This window comes from Python bivittatus, unplaced genomic scaffold (assembly GCF_059951505.1).
Source record: "Python bivittatus isolate LINGU-HERP-01145 unplaced genomic scaffold, Pbiv_v1 ctg000700_np1212, whole genome shotgun sequence".
Classification (NCBI taxonomy): Eukaryota; Metazoa; Chordata; class Lepidosauria; order Squamata; family Pythonidae; genus Python; species Python bivittatus.
This window is the reverse complement of record NW_028277098.1, coordinates 69,709,354-69,726,487: the sequence shown is the minus strand read 5'-3', so window position 1 is coordinate 69,726,487 and position 17,134 is coordinate 69,709,354. Positions and strand designations below refer to the sequence as shown.

The following is a 17,134-nucleotide window of genomic DNA, read 5'->3' as shown; positions in this document are numbered from 1 at the left end:
GTGTTCTACATCTGCATTTTAACACCTTGGTTTCACGGTGCCGCTATCCCATCACTGTTAATATGTGTGACTTTTTCATGTATGAAAAATAGGAGTTGCTACATAGCAAGGGGGCGACTGCTTCTGTGGTGATTATTGTCTTCATTGTTGCCTCTGATTTACAGAGAACTAAAAGATCAAGAGAAGGTGAAGATATTTGGAATCTAAATTGGAAATTAGCACAGTACTGTATGTGAAACTGTGTAACATCTTTTCTCTGGGAACTTTTGCTTAGGGTCCCCCGTGGGTTTTTTGCCAATAATAATTTTGTAAGAATTTTAATTAATCACATAGATGAATGCCTTCATGAAGAAGAACCAGCTTAAACAAACTTTTTGAAATAAACCTGACTTTAAAACACAAAACAACAAATGAAAGGTTCAGTGACATAATCTACTTTTGAAACTTTTTCTGTTGCTAAAACAATTTGAAGATATTGGCAAAATAAAATAGAGCTGGAAATAAACTTTGCTATTCCATGCAGAATGTTTACATTGCAGGTTTTTTTCTCAATAGTTGTTTTAGATGTGGTCATTTTCAGGATTCCACAAACCAGATTTCATATTAAGTAGAAATCATGCTTTAATATATTAAAAAAAATTAAAATGTATACATTTATACATTAAAAATGAAGAATCTAACAAATTTCACAAATACAATAAAAAATTTAATTGCAGAGTAACTTCTGCTGATTTTGTTACTGCATAATGATGTTCCTTATACACTACTTGGAGGAAGAATTTTATTAGACTAGAGAATGTTCATTTCTCAGAATTTGAGCAGAAGGATATTTAACTTGTTTAACTTGTATACTTTTCAGTTGTGGCTCATCAGGCAGAACTGTTGAGAAGAACAATATTAGCTTCAAATCTGACCATGTAAAAGTTAAGCAAGAGCCTGGCACAGAAGAAGAGGTTTGTGGTTTTTCAGGACCTGTGAAGCAAGAAAAAACAGAAGATGGCAGGAGAAGTGCCTGCATGGTAAAATTCTATTTGTGTGTAAGACCATTCTGACACAGGATTGGTAGCAGTGGGAAGAATTTAAGACACTTGTAATGTTCCACAAAACACACATCTTTATATGTAAAAATAAGTAGCTTTTGTTTCCCCAGAGGTTACTATAGCACTAGAAATATTTAACTTAATTCTACTTTAGTACCATGTTTTGTTTTCTTTGAGCCTGTCCTTGACTAGATAACTAGATAACCAAGCTGATTTGGTTCACAAATCAAACTAAGACAAAGTGCAAACTAAGGTTCTTGGCTTAATATGAGCCAATTGTTGTTTATTCATAAGCCATGGATAAACCTTGGCAGCATGATGTATATCCTAGAACATTGAACTCCATACTTATTCATGTTTAGGATAGCTTATTGAAATAAACAGGAAAAGAAGGGACATCCAAGGAAATGTTTCTTAATCTTTCAACTTGTGCCTTTATTTTAGCTTAGCAGTCCTGAGAGCAGTTTGACGCCACCACTTTCTACAAGTTTACATCTGGAAAGTGAGTTAGAAGCACTGGGAAATATAGAAAACCATGTAAAAACTGAACCAACAGAATTGAATGAAAGCTGTAAACAATCTGGACATGGTCTTGTAAATGGAAAGTCTCCAGTACGTAGCCTCATGCACCGGTCTGCTAGGGCTGGAGGAGAAGGCAACAATAAAGATGATGATCCGAATGAAGACTGGTGTGCTGTGTGCCAAAATGGGGGAGATCTATTATGTTGTGAAAAATGCCCTAAAGTTTTCCATCTGACATGTCATGTACCCACTCTTCTCAGCTTTCCAAGGTATGAAAATACTATTGTGCTACACGTCACAAGAGCTTTGTATGGTTATTTGCAGTAAGGTATAATAATGAATATTAAAGGTATAATATTGAGATGGAGATGGCCCCTCTGCGGGTGGTGACTCTTTATATTGGAATGATGTGTTCTTGGTGCATTAGGACTTTTGATTATTAGTATTAGTGGTTTTTTATGTTGTTTTAAAGTGACCTAAAAATAAATGCATAATAAATAAATACTGTTATCCTACAGTGAGTTACACTGTAGCAGTTATATACTTACATAATCATTACAGGAGATTTTGCTACTGGCCAACATCCAGTGTTCTGTGTGAAGCAATTATACTTGGTTTCAAATTAAACAGTGCACAAGAAACAAAGTATTCTATCACCTCTTAGATGCTTTGGGAAGAGTTGGTCCTCATAATCATACATATGCACGGCACTTGGTTAAAAAGAAATGATAGGTTGCAGTATGTTAGGCACAATCTTGTGGCATTAAAGCAACTAAAAACCCTGTGAGAGGTGAATTTGTGTTTCAGTTATTTTAGGAAAAAATGTTGGACATAATTTGTATTTTATTTCTATAGTTTTTCTACAAAATCCTCAACTTTTTGCAAGGCCAGTACTGATTATAATACAGGTAGTCCTTGTTTAGCGAACACAATTGGGACTGGCAACTCTGTCGCTAAGTGAAACATCACGTGAGTGTGATGAACTTACAACATCACTTTCTATTCATAGTTAAATGAGTCACTGCAGGTCATTAAGTGAGACATGATGTGACTGTGCCTTGAAGTTTTATTGCTGGCTTCTCCATTGACTCTGCTTGTTGGAAGCCAGTTGCGAAACACCTAAATGGTGATCATGTAGCTGTGATAGTCGTGAACATCCGCTGGTTGCAAAGTGCCTGAATGTCGATCGCATGACTGTGGGGACACTGAGATGGTTCAAAATGTGAAGACTAGTTGTAAAGTTACTTTTTCAGTGCTGTTATAACTTTGAACAGTCGCTAAACAGGACAGTTGTTAAGTGAGATCTACCTTTAATCAGCATCTGTATCAGGTCTTAATCAGTCTGCATTAGATACATACCATCATAGATTCTCATGGGCTTCAACTAGCATTGCTGGCCTTTGGAATCTCTGAAACTTCCTTTCCCATTTCTTAATATTCTAGTTTTGGGGAGAGGAAATCTTAAATTCTGATTGAAAGAAAGAAAGGCTTTCAGAAAAAAATGATAGAATACATTGTATCCCTGTGTGCGTGTGTGGGTGTGTGTGTGTGTATGCATGCATGATTTTATTAACTGGAGTTTTAAAAATTGGATTTTCTATTTGTAAATATTTAGGGGATTTATAATACATTATCTAGATTTCTGGATGAATTATTTCTTTTCTTTTATAGTGGAGAATGGATATGTACATTTTGTCGAGATCTTCTCAAACCTGAGGTAGAATATGATTGTGATAATTTGCAACACAGTAAGAAGGGGAAAACTGCGCAAGGATTGAGTCCTGTGGACCAAAGGGTAGGTGTCTTGTACTTCAGGTATCTTGTCAAACCAATTTAACCCAATGATCTTGCCTTTTCTGTATTATATGTTCCTTTATTTAGATTCTATCTACATAGTCAGCAACTGTCAGCCGCATTATGTAAACCAAATTAAGAAACTAATTCCATGTGAAGGCTAAAACTACCTTTATTAATATTGGCTACAGTAACAGAATCTTGCAAGACTATCTGTGCTTTACTCTCCCCCCCCCCGCCAAAAACTCATGTAAATTAGGGAGGTGTCTGCCTAAGTCTTTTGTGCATGCCTTCTTGTTTTGGACTTAAGCCATGTTTTCCCCCTTGTTGCTTTGGTAATGGATCTGGCCTATGTCTGTTCTTCCTTAGTTTCCACATCTACACTAAATATTAGGCATCACAATCATTATTACTGGAAATGATCTGTTTTTAAATTGCACTTGATTTTAATCTTTATGGCTATAGTAGAGTGTGCTATAACTCATCATAAATATTTGACAATTAACATTATAAATTTCCATTAAAATACTTAAAATACAGCATAGTCTGAGGGCTTGCCATACGTTTTCTTAAATGTTTTGTGCTTACTTATCAATGATGTAATTTGGATGATGAAGATAAACTATCTGACAGTTGTACTTGTAAAATATGGATCTAACTTAGAACCAGCTTTTGACTACAGAAAAGCACTTTTAAATAGCAACTGGAATGTGCAAGATTTTATTTTTGTTAATTATTTATTTTGATTATTTTTTTATTGGTTATGCCAATTTATATGGTCACCCATCTGAGTCAAGTAACTTTGGGTGGCTAACAAGGATTAAAAACAGGAACATACATATAAAAACAATAGAAGCGAACAATCCAAGAAACTTGGTAAAAAATTTCAGTCAACCAAAGGAAAAACCAGAACCTGGCTCCATTAACGTCTTGGCCCTAGGCCTGAGGGAAGAGTCAAGTTTTTAAAGTCAACGAGACTAGAGCTATTTTTGGTCTTTTCTCTTCTTCCTGCATGCTGTCTTTTTCTTCTTTTTTTTGCTATATCTGTTACAACAAAGGGAGAATTTCTGCATGTGAGAGAGAAGAACTGGTATATACAGATGCAGAAATCAAATAATTTTATAAATGAGATATTATCACCATAGTTATTAATTCAGGGTTTTTTTTTGTCCTATCCCATTTTTGGTACGAGGTTTCTGGGAGGTGTGTATGCATGTGTGTGCATGTCATACACACATTTATTTGGAGAGTGGGATTTCCAGGACTGGATTCAGCTAAATTACCAAGGTTGAGTAGGATGTTGTGCAGGATTTTTCTATGTTTATAGAATAAATGTTCTGTCTACTTTTCCCTTTTCATGGGCTAGATCATCTTAGATTCAGGACTTTCTTCTTTTTGAGTAACCGTGGTACTTTAATTTGCTATATGAAATTACCTGAAGTGGAATTAACTAAGCATACTTTGTGGGAATGGGGACAGCTGAAGGGTATGCTTAAGATATACCGTATTTTTCTGACTATAAGACGATACTTTTTTCTAAAATCCTTACGCTAAAAATTGAAGGGCCTCTTATTCAAGGAAGTCAGCCGAGGAGAGAACCGTGCGGTTGCAAAACTGCCCATACTTTGTCTCTGCAGACAGGCTAGCCTCCAATCATGAGTGAAATAGCTTGTCTCCCAAACGGACTTCCTCCAATCATGAGCCTTATGTAACTGATGTCAGCTGATGCTGAACAAACCAATTAGAGGAAGTCTGTTTGCAGAGACAAGGTATCGGCAGTTTCACTCGTGATTGAATGTAATCAGTTATGGAAAAGAGCATGGAAATAGAGCTGCAGAGAGACAGTTTGGACCTCCTCCCACCGAGTGTATCAGGTAAATGTTAACTAATTACTAAATAAAAATGTGTTCTGCACTATCTTTAAAATATTGATTTATTAATTTTGGGTTGGAAAAATGGGGGTCGTCTTGTACATGGGGGCATCTTATTGACGGAAAAATACGGTACTTGTTTCTCTCACAAACGGTAGCAGATAAAACTATTAAAATTTGGCAAAGAATTACGAAAAAGCCTTAAGTATTTTTAATACAGAAAAGTGGGGACATGCTAAAGGCTTCCAACATTATGAATAGGTCAGATGAGGATGAATAGAAAGTTTTGTTATAAGTTTTGAACCAGTATCTAATGTCAATAATAGGCATGAGGAAAGTGAACAAATCTATTCAGAATTTATCTAAAAATACAGATGATTCTGTTTAAGGAAAATGAATTCATGATATTAAAACATTCTTTCAAAAACTCTTGATTCCCATTGTGCTGGATTCAGTTTCTGAACCAGTATGCCAAAAATTCAGTAGTGGCCAGAAGTACCTATGCATATCCACCCAAGTGTTCCAGCTACATCCATTCTTTAAAATGCTAGATGGATCTGATCATAGTGTTGGAAGGGGTATTTAAGCATCTATTCTACCTATCTATTGAGTGCCAGAATCCAGGTTAAAGTATATCAGCTTATACTTAAACACATTCAGTGACAAGCCCACCATCTCCCTATGCAAATGTTTCTCTTTTTACTTAGCTCTTAACATTAAAGATGTTTTTCCTAATACTGTATTCAACTGTCATCTGCCTTCTATAGTTTAAGATGATAATTCCTCGTTCTGACTTTTGATGGGAGGACAGGTCATGGTGTCCTTCTGTGTGACAACTCTTTTGGTATCATAACTCTCCATAGTTTTCTCTTCTAAAAGTTAAACTTACCAGTTCCCTCAGTCTGTTTTCATATGACTTAGTTTACAATACCTTTAGTTTACAATGCCAATTCTTTATTGTCCTTTTCTAAACTCATTCCAGTTTTTCTGATACTACTTAAGTTTGAGGACCAGAATTTGACATTGTACTCAATGTGGGGTCTTCAAGTAAGAAAGTTGCATATCATTAGGATATATCTCCTTCGGCTGTCTTGGCTGAACCAAAGTGGCATTTGCTGTCTCTGCTGTCGCAGAGTATTGTATTGTATTAGATTAGGAAAAGTGTGCTTTACCTACCCAGCTCTTTCTACCTCAGATCAGCTTAGACATGATTTTATACCAAATGGCAAATTAAATAAGTTTTTTCATATTAAAATTGCAGGATGATGCTGTGTGGAGCTTGACAGATCCCTTCTAGGTCTGAGAGAAGGAATTAGGAAGGATTCCCTGTGTTTGCTCTACTGTTGCACTTCATGTATTAGTTATTTAGGTTGTAAGAGATCAGGATATTTTTGCACATCTCCATCTCCATTATAGGATCACATCTGCTATAATTCCTGGAACCATTTTTGGACTAGGATATTTTTCCTCACTGAGATTCCTGTTCACCTCTGACATGATAATTACCATGATCCAACTTACTAGAAACAAGATTTGCTTGGTTCTTGAGTGTTTATAGCTATGTAAAGCAGAGTTTTGCCAAAGTAACTGTCATGGTCTTGCACCCTTCAGTTTGAGAGCACCTGCAACAAGCCCTTCAGAGGCTTATTTCAGTTCTACAGACATAATATCACCTCCTGTGGTTCCCTACACTTTCCCAACAAAAGATAATAGAACCTTGGCTACCAAATCTTTGCACTGGCATATTGCTTCCCCTTCACTCCAGCCCAGTCATTCTTTGCTGCTGCAAGAGAGAGGTTATGAGCCTGTGAATTGATCTGAGAGAACCCTTACTTCTCTCTCAAGCTAGCAATCAGAAATCAGTTAAGTCTTCATCTCTAAATATACTCTGTGACAAGCAAATGCTCTGCAAGGCAGAGGAACTGTGCCTAGTTGTTCTTAACTAGTCGTATGTGGCCCGGTATATGGCACTTCTAAATGCAGCTAAGGACAAATGGTTCCATTGCTGCTAAAAGATGTTCGGAAAATGTCAGTTGAATGTGTGGATAAAACTGTTGGTACATTTTCAGCATTCTTCCCCAATTCTATGGTGGCTGAAGCAGTGCAGGTTGAGGCCTATATGGCTTCAGTCAGCAGGGAGAGATATGAAATTAATGCTGGGGGTGTCATTCTACCACTATTGTTGCCATTTTCTCTCTAGGGAAGCAGGGAATACAATGTCCTGTGTCCTGACTACTGTATGTATACAGTGGGGCAAAAAAGTATTTAGTCAGCTACCAATTGTGCAAATTCTCCCACTTAAAAAGATGAGAGAGGCCTGTAATTTTCATCATAGATATACCTCAACTATGAGGGACAAAATGGGGAAAAAAATCCAGAAAATCACATTGTCTGATTTTTAAAGAATTTATTTGCAAATCATGGTGGAAAATAAGTATTTGGTCAATATCAAAAGTTCATCTCAATACTTTGTTATATATCCTTTGTTGGCAATGACAGAGGTCAAACGTTTTCTGTAAGTCTTCACAAGTTTTCACACACTATTGCTGGTATTTTGGCCCATTCCTCCATGCAGATCTCCTCTAGAGCAGTGATGTTTTGGGGCTGTTGCTGGGCAACAGGGACTTTCAACTCCCTCCAAAGGTTTTCCATGGGGTTGAGATCTGGAGACTGGCTAGGACACTCCAGGACCTTGAAATGCTTCTTACGAAGCCACTCCTTCATTGCCCGGGCAGTGTGTTTGGGATCATTGTCATGCTGAAAGACCCAGCCACGTTTCATCTTCAATGCCCTTGCTGATGGAAGGAGGTGTTCACTCAAAATCTCACGATACATGGCCCCATTCATTCTTCCCTTTACACGGATCAGTCGTCCTGGTCCCTTTGCAGAAAAACAGCCCCAAAGCATGATGTTTCCACCCCTATGCTTCACAGTAGGTATGGTGTTCTTTGGATGCAACTCAGCATTCTCTCTCCTCCAAACATGACAAGTTGAGTTTAGACCAAAACATTCTACTTTGGTTTCATCTGACCATATGACATTCTCCCAATCTTTTTCTGGATCATCCAAATGCTCTCTAGCAGACTTCAGACGGGCCCGGACATGTACTGGCTTAAGCAGGGGGACACGTCTGGCACTGCAGGATTTGAGTCCCTGGTGGCATAGTGTGTTACTGATGGTAGGCTTTGTTACTTTGGTCCCAGCTCTCTGCAGGTCATTCACTAGGTCCCCCCGTGTGGTTCTGGGATTTTTGCTCACCATTCTTGTGATCATTTTGACCTCACGGGGTGAGATCTTGCATGGAGCAAAATACAAAAATGTGAATAAGAGAAGCAGTATGCTCAGGTTTGTGGAAAAAAAATGATTACTGATTGAAAGGGTGTCCTATAACTTGCTTGACTGCTCATTGTGTCTTCCCTTTTAAGCAAAACAAAGTTGCTTTAGATATATTTTTTAAAAAATAAGACAGCAAGTGTTCCACAATTAGGTGAACTGGAGCATCTCAGCAACATTTGCAACAGAAGTGCCCAATAAAATTACTTTATAAGCAGACCTATGAAGGGAGCAAGAGGAAGCCAAGGTCTATTTATTGGTGTTAATAACCTAAAAACTATAAAGAACAGAATATGGGTGGATGCACCTCTCTGATTATAACTTGCCTCACTTGTGGTATTGCTGCCAGAAACAGCAATAGCTTATACATGCACCATTCATGTTTATCATACTGCCTGACAAAAAAAGTAAAAGCACCAGAATGTCCCTCTGTTTATTCCAAGTAATCTAGATACTGGTGGTTTATTTGCAGACTGAATTAGGCTTTGAGAATGTTATTTTTCTGACATTTGCAGGATAAGTATATAACTAGTTAACAAAAATGCTGTCTTTTAAGAATGAAGCAGTATTAATTCAGTTTGTTTTTCCTCTGCAAGAAATGTGAGCGCCTCCTACTTTATCTATATTGCCATGAGCTGAGTATTGAATTCCAAGAGCCAGTTCCAGTCTCGGTGAGTGACTTCATACATATTACTTGGAGATTATAAAATGCAGATTTTACTTTTAGGAATCTGAAATTGGTGATTAGCATTTGACTGTCATAGTTGCTATTATGTTATGAATGTTATTTTGCAGTCTGTACTTCTTAGTATCTGTTCACAAAATCCTTTGGATCAGAGTTGAAGGAGCTATAGACCTGAATCCCCACATTTAAAAATAATATCACAATTTCACATTTTCTATTGTATTTTTTCAAATAGTTTTTAAAAAGTTTGACTGTCTGATTTTAAAAATGAGAATGCTTCACATAGACAAAATTCTACCATAAAAGCATGCTTCTTAAATTTTCTCTGTTATAACTTGACTGCATTTTTTTCTGAACAGATACCAAACTACTATAAAATAATAAAGAAACCCATGGATCTATCTACAGTAAAGAAAAAATTACAGAAGAAACATTCACAACACTATCAGACGCCTGAAGATTTTGTGGCAGATGTTCGGCTGATCTTCAAGAACTGTGAAAGGTTTAATGAAGTATGTTAACTTCCAACCTGTAGAATTGTTTTGGCTGATGAAAAAGACCTGCTCTCTATCTTCACACAGATATTAATCACAAGTGTTTCCAAATTCTGTGTGTGGGATGGAAGTAGATTAGTGTCCCATGTGTGAGCTGTACAAAGATATGGCTGGGCACAGATGGAGCTTCAGGCTTATGGTCTCTTATTATATAGAGAAATAATAATGTGAATTGGATCCTGAAAACATGCTTGCTCTTCTAGTTTCTTTACTCATTTTAATGGTGAACCAATTAGATGTTGGGTTGCATTAATGTATGTGCACAAGCTGTTTCACATCGGGCCTCTTCTTCTTTGTGGGGAAATTTTCCTTTTATTAGCACATTTTTACCTAATGCAAGCAGCTTCAAATGAGAAATTTGGCCCAGAAATTCTCTTTGGGGGAATGATTTCATTGATATGTAAAAGGCATTAAATGCAATGGAAAACAAGATTGGCCATTAATAAATAATTTTACTTGTGGATTAAATACATGGTGTGTCCATAGATTACCTTTAGATCTAGAGCCTTTTTTGCTCATATACAAAATGGTAAACAGTTTTGAAAATTTGTAATCTTAAGATTACATCAAGATTTTGATATAATAAAATAAATCTTAGATCAAGATTTAAACAAATGCAGGAAGGCTTGGGCTATCATTAGCTAAATGAACTGTAATGGGGCAGAAATTGTGATGGAAATAGCTGGAAGAGGATACTGGCCTTCTAATGACAACTGAGTAGCTGTTGTTTAAAACTGGACACTGAACCAGATGGATCTTCTGTCTGCCTAAATAACATCTTTTAAAAAGGCTGGAAACCATTCTGCAAGGCAGTCTGTTGGGCTCCATGTTTTGGTTGCATATTTTAGTTAGATTCCTTATTACAACACTTGAAAGTCTATCTTGCTAATTTAGACAGTTTAGATATCAAAGTCCTCTTAAAATAAAATCAAATGTTAATGATTGGTAATTTTAAATATATAGAGAAAAAATATTACCTAGATGGCAATGTGGGTATAAAAATGAGCTCTGAAATAATATGTGGTTTTTGAAACATATTTTATTACACATACATCAAAAATGTGGCATTTAACTTCAATTAATACACAATATTTGTGGAAAAGGAAATATTTAATAGGCACCTAAGACAATTGGTACAGATTTAATCATACTTAAGTTAGACCTGTTAACATCTGTAGAAAGACTTGGATCCAGTTCATATCTATATTAGCTAACTTTAAAACCATTATTGTTTACAACACTCAGAAGTAACTCCCATTGGTTAATACGTTTTATTTAAATATGCTTAGAGACTCTTGAAAAATAATCCTGAACTCTCTGTAGGACATAAAATCTGCAGTTTCATTTGTTCTGCAGTGAATTAAAATCTTTGTCCTTGTTTGATATTAATATCTGCAAATAAAATTCTAATAGTAAAATATCAGAAATGTAAAAGTCTAAAGTTTTAAAAGTATTGAGTTATCCTAAGCAACTGGAACTTGACTTTTTAAACTTGATCATAATAGGTGAGGCCAAAGAATTGTATTTTTCAAATAACATTGATTTTAAGAAAAGTTAATGCACTCATTGTGAAAGGAAAATTTCATGGGCAGATAAATGCAGCTAGAACTTCAGAACAGACTAGGAAAGATAATTGTCCTCTTACTGTGGTAGTTACATTTATATAATGACAAGAAGATCTGAACTGGAAGGTAGTGGGTTAGCACTTTCTTGAGAAGAAATGACAGAGGAGTCCTGATGGAAGAAATGACTATGACCATTTATAACACAACTGTCCCTATTTACTGTGAGGCTTAACTTTGCATTTCTGTGCTTGGTATCAGTTTTGCAGGACTGATCACTTGTTAATGGATCACATATCCAAAATTCAACAATGGGGACTTATGAAGTGTCACCTCTGTGTCACAGATTTTTAGAAATAAATTGCCATCATGGCTGAGTTTAATCATCCATTCCTGTACAGTCTCATAACTTTAGAAGGGATTATAATTTCCTTTTTTTTGACTCTGGTATCCTTTTTAGATGATGAAAGTTGTTCAAGTTTATGCAGAAACACAAGAGATTAATTTGAAGGTAAGCTTTTCAGACCATGCACACTTGCTGAAGAGATGTGCATTACCAATTGGTGAATGTTGCTATCTTTTTTACTTTGCAGGTTGATTCAGAAGTAGCACAGGCAGGGAAAGCAGTTGCATTATACTTTGAAGATAAACTTACAGAGATATATCCAGGCAGGATCTTCCAGCCTTTACCTGAATTTGAGCAAGAAGAAGATGATGCTGAAATAACCGATGATTCAGATGAAGATTTTATACAGCCACGTAGAAAACGTCTAAAATCAGATGAAAGGCCGGTGCATATAAAGTAAACTGATTAAATGGACCCAAACTATTGTAAAGAAAAAAGTATTTAAGTGTTCCTGGGATATTATCATGGCTTTAGTGGCCATTTTATTGAACGGATAGTGTTCAGACAGTATTAGATTACAAAAAGCATTTGTACAGAAACATTCTTGTCTAGGGGGGAAAAGCTTTCAACTTCTGTTACTGCTTTTCTGTTTTGTGTATTTTTTTTTAGTGCTGGATTTTTATTTCACACTTTCACTCCTTCATTTACAAAGGTTTGAGATTAACAACATTCATATAAGAAGCAAGTTTTTATATGATGACACTTGTATGAACAATGAACTCTTGTCACTACTTAATAACTATTTCTGCGGGATTGGACCAAGACAAGTCATATTTCACTTTCATACTGGGCTGCAGTTTAAATTCTAAGCAACTTTCATGCAACCACAAGTGTGATTTTTTTTCCTTTTTCTTTTTGAGATTCAGCATCTCATCTAAGTGATAATGGAAGTATCATACTCTGTTGGGTCAAATAGCTAGGTTCTACAGTCTTTTACTATGTATAGAAGTATCATAACATCATTAAATCATCTTGAATTGGTATCATAACATGATCATTAAATCATCTTGAATTGGAGAATGCAGGAGTGCGAGTTCTTCATATGTGCTTTATTGACTTTGGTTGCAATTCATGCTTTTAAGTAGGATTCATGATATTAAATGGAAGTCCTATGCACAGTACACCTCAGCACCCTTTTTGTATTTCGCCTATTTTTCTCCCCTTATAAGGCAGGATGTTGGCTGCAAAACTGGTTATATAGATTTTAGTACTTTCAGAACTAGGCTATGATGTTGATAACTGGTGACTGTCCAGTCTTCCCTACTAACAGTTTCTGATAGACTGCTGTCAGCAAACTATAACTTTGTCAACTACCAAATGTGTAAAATTTCCTGTATTCACTCTGTCTTACTTGTAAATAATGGTACTGTAAATTCTTTCAGGCAGCAACATTTGCTGGACTGTTTTTAAGCTAATATGTATTCTTACTAATGTTCCTAATCAAGAACAGATTTGTAATATGCTCTTTATTTCTTAAACTGTTCATAATTTGAAGTTATATGTTATTTTGTTAGAGCTACTCAGTTTTCTTCAGAAGCAGCTTAAATGAAATATTGAAGAGAATAATGTGCCCTTTGAGGCTAAGTTACTTGTCCATCCTTAAATCTAGAAAATGGACCAGCATATCAGACAGGTAACTAGGTGAATAATAATATGCAGTAATCTGTGCATAAGTAAGCTCTTCAACCTGCCTTGATAGCAACTTTAGGAGAAGAAAAATCTGCATTATTGTAATTCAGTGTTGAACAGGTAAAAATCCTTATTTGCTTGGCTTAGGTCTGTATTGAACTATAAAACTATTTCAAACCCTTGTATAAAATATTTTATTTTTATGCCAGTTTCAAAAAGTCAAACTACACTGAGGTGACCAAAATATAACTTTTACTGTGACATTGCGTGTAATTCATTATGGCCAATAGTTCACAGTATATAAAGAATTGATCTATACAGTAGAGTGGAATAGTTTCTATTATACAGTGTATTCCCAGTGATTCCCAAAAGAGTTTTGATTCAAATGCCCAAGTTCCTTTTCCCTGTACAGATAAAGAGGCAGACAGGATGATTCTCTAACATGAAAAGTGATTAAAGATATTTATGACTTTAATTCACTTTTTTAGATAATCTTTAGCAGTATATTCAAAATGGAAGGATCCAAGAGAGTCCAGGGATTTATTAAGTATTTTCACAAAAGGTTTTATTTAACAAATGAAGTAATTCTAAATTGTCTGTTATATGAATATATATTAGTCTATATTATGACCAAATTAAACTTAGAGCAGAAGTCAGTTCAGAGAAGAAGAAAGAAGAAAGTTTCATGATCATGGCTGTCCTTTCCATATATAAAAGGCAACATTCTAACTGGGCTGTGTTTTGTTTTCTATATATAATATCACTGATTATCTATTTCTCCAAATGTAGAGATGAGATTATTCAGCTAGAGAGTTCTTATATACAGGTAATCAGTGTAGCCTAGTTTGAATTTCATTTTTTATTTTCAGTTGAGAATATGAGGGTGAACAAGAGCTTATTCCCTCTCAGTGTGTTGACTATCCAACAAGTTCCCACAAAATATCAATCCATGCACTTATTACAAGCATTAAATGCAAGAACAAAATGCTAAATAACAGTTGGATGAAATAGTACTTCTTATGTATATTCTGCAGTTCTTCGTATCTCAATTTATAATGGATCTGTTACTCAAGTAAAATGTATGCAGATACTTTTCTGCAAAAGAGAATTGGTGTTGAGCTAAATTAGATTTTTTTCCAGCTTTGAAACTGCAATGGAAAAGTAAATAATAATATATTCAGATTTTAGTGTACTCAAGTTGTATGAATGCCTTTTTATTTTTTGAAAAACCAGAATTTGAGACACGTTGATTTGATTATCTACTATCTGAAACATAATAGATAATAGCATTCTACATAGACTCTACAAATTGGCAGAGTCTGTTCTTGAAGAATGTATTCATAGATGGAAACGCTTTGTGGTCTTGATGAAATTTACCCAGTGATGGTAAGAAGTACACTGCAAAATAACTGTTCTACCACCTGTACAGTTGAAGAGAAGCCTGTGTTTGGCGGATCATGGATGCCTGTGCATTTATTAGGCTATACTGGGTTTGAAAACATGCTTTATATTGGAGTATGTTCTTTTTATGTATCTGGTTTCTAGTGGATAGTGGAGCTTTCCTTGCATGTAAAATGGATTTACCTGGGCTTCATAAATTACAATGTAACTTATATCAGATGTGGTCCCAAAATTGTCTGTCATATAATTTGACTCTTAGGCTATGACTTCAAATACTCTTGTTAAAAAGCAAAAGCAAATCTCTTTTCCTCATTGTATAGGTTCCAAACATTTAAGTTAATCCAAAGAAGAAAAAGGCAGTTTGCTTTGAAACAGGAAGGACAACAAGTGTACAGCGTGCTGATTGTGGACTTCTCAATTACCTCAGCAGGTCCCCTGCCTTGTAATTACTAGTGATTAGTGTTAGTTTAACCAGCTAAGTATGTTCAGGTCTTACTTAACTGTGCCCTGCAATTAAGTGTCCTATCATATACTATTAAGGCTGATTTACTATCCAAAAAAGGGTGTTTTTGCCCCTAGCTTTTAAAGTAGATACTGTATGCTGTAAAATGTAGATAGCCTTTTTCATGAGAAAAATTCCCATTAATAATATTTGAGGTGGCATTGACTGTCGGCGTACTCAACACTGGATAGAAAAGCAGAATGTTTTATAAACATTTCTGCAAGCCACTGCATCAAAGTAGTATTTTTTAACAAATCACCCCAATTTGCCATTCTGTTGTATAATGTAGTTTTATTAGCCAGTCCCATTTACGTGAAAGTTATGGCAACACTATCTTGAAGTTGAAAATGTAACGTGCTGGATGTAGGCTTTCTCTCTTTCTTTTTCCACCTCTTCTTAGCAAAAAGCAATAAAACTGCTTTGTCTGTTGCCTGTTTAGCATGGCAGGAATCCATTTCCTTTGGATAGTGGTTTTATAGGAAGGTTTTTGTATGTGTATCACCCAAGTCTAGCTTTTAACAAATAAAGTGTGCAGTTATAGTGTGGCATTTTATTTTAAAAATTGGGGAAAGTTAACATATTTTTTTAAGAAGTAGGTGTTTCAGTAAATAATGGAGGTACTTTTTTAAAAACTTTATATGCCACAATTTACATAGACCTATTTCAAACTAATTCATGAGATTGTGATTTCGGATATGGCCACCACTTCTTTGTTTCAATGGTGCATGTGCAGTAACTCCACCCACTGTAGGTTTTTATGTTTCTCTCTCCACCCCCTCACCCCTGGCTATTTGCTACTCTACTTTTAAAATGCACCCTAATTAAAATTGTTTTGAAAATTGAAGTTATTTTGATCTTTAATTTAGTAGCTGATTGACAATGATAAAATATAGCTTTCTCTTTTCAATTCTTTTTCAAGTAGGGAGCTGCTGTTTTCTTTTAAAATGATCTGTGACTTTGTACAAACAAATTCAAAGAATTTTATAGATCTCACACGTTTCAGCATTCCCCTTAGTGTGAACATAAATTTTGAAATGGAAAGTGATGCATGTTAAAGGCCTGCCGATGTGGGCGTTTGTTCAATTCAAAATGCCATTAAACATGTATATATCAGGTCGATAAAGATTTGTGCAATTGAAAGCCTGTTTTAATTTTATATGTAAACATACAAATCAAAGGGTTAAATTCCCAGTATTCTTTCTTTCTGGTAATTAAAACTGGTACTTTTTGCACATAGTTAACTTTACTGATTCTTTTAAAAAAGTGCTGTTTCTGTGGTATTGTATTCTCTGAATAATATTTAATTTTTTAACAAGTTAACGTTTCTAATTGTTCAGTTCCTGTGTTTTTTGGCTGGTGTGTAATAAAGGCATTTTTCTTTACATGATTATTTAATACATTTAGCAACCTGTAAATATTTCTTGTTAAGTGCTCTGGAATGTGGTGTAGCAATTGTACTAGAACAGTTTTAAAAAAGCATTGTTTTGAAAACCATTTTGTTTTGGTTATTTCTATTAAATTAGAAAAGGAAGAACTTTTCAAATGAGTATTGTTTTGTAAACTCAAGGCCTTCCTGGACCTATTGATACTGTTTATTTGATAAATTATTAGCATGGGAAAATTTTAAAAATCTGGGCAGCATCTACACAGTGTCTTAAGAACATGAGCCTTTTACAGGGTCTCTGTATGGGTGGATGAAATTCATTTTAAAAAAGCAATTTAAACATGCATACAGAAATAAAATCCTCACTGTACACAATATGGTGTTTCACTTTTACAAATGAATGAGACTGAAGAGACAACATTGCCTCAGTTATTTAAAAAAAACCCCATAT

General features: G+C 35.2%; 1 protein-coding gene across 1 annotated transcript in view; it reads left to right on the top strand.

Moving 5' to 3' along the window:
* TRIM33 (tripartite motif containing 33) overlaps positions 1–16,842 on the top strand; it is a 69,406-nt gene extending 52,564 nt beyond the window's left edge. Inside the window, exons 14-20 of the mRNA XM_088153076.1 lie at positions 860–1,019; positions 1,485–1,831; positions 3,234–3,357; positions 9,157–9,231; positions 9,605–9,757; positions 11,822–11,872; positions 11,955–16,842. Coding sequence (XP_088009202.1) covers positions 860–1,019; positions 1,485–1,831; positions 3,234–3,357; positions 9,157–9,231; positions 9,605–9,757; positions 11,822–11,872; positions 11,955–12,167 — 1,123 coding nt within the window. The 3' untranslated portion in view covers positions 12,168–16,842. The remainder of the gene's footprint in view (positions 1–859; positions 1,020–1,484; positions 1,832–3,233; positions 3,358–9,156; positions 9,232–9,604; positions 9,758–11,821; positions 11,873–11,954) is intronic.
* The last annotated feature ends 292 nt before the right edge of the window (positions 16,843–17,134 follow it).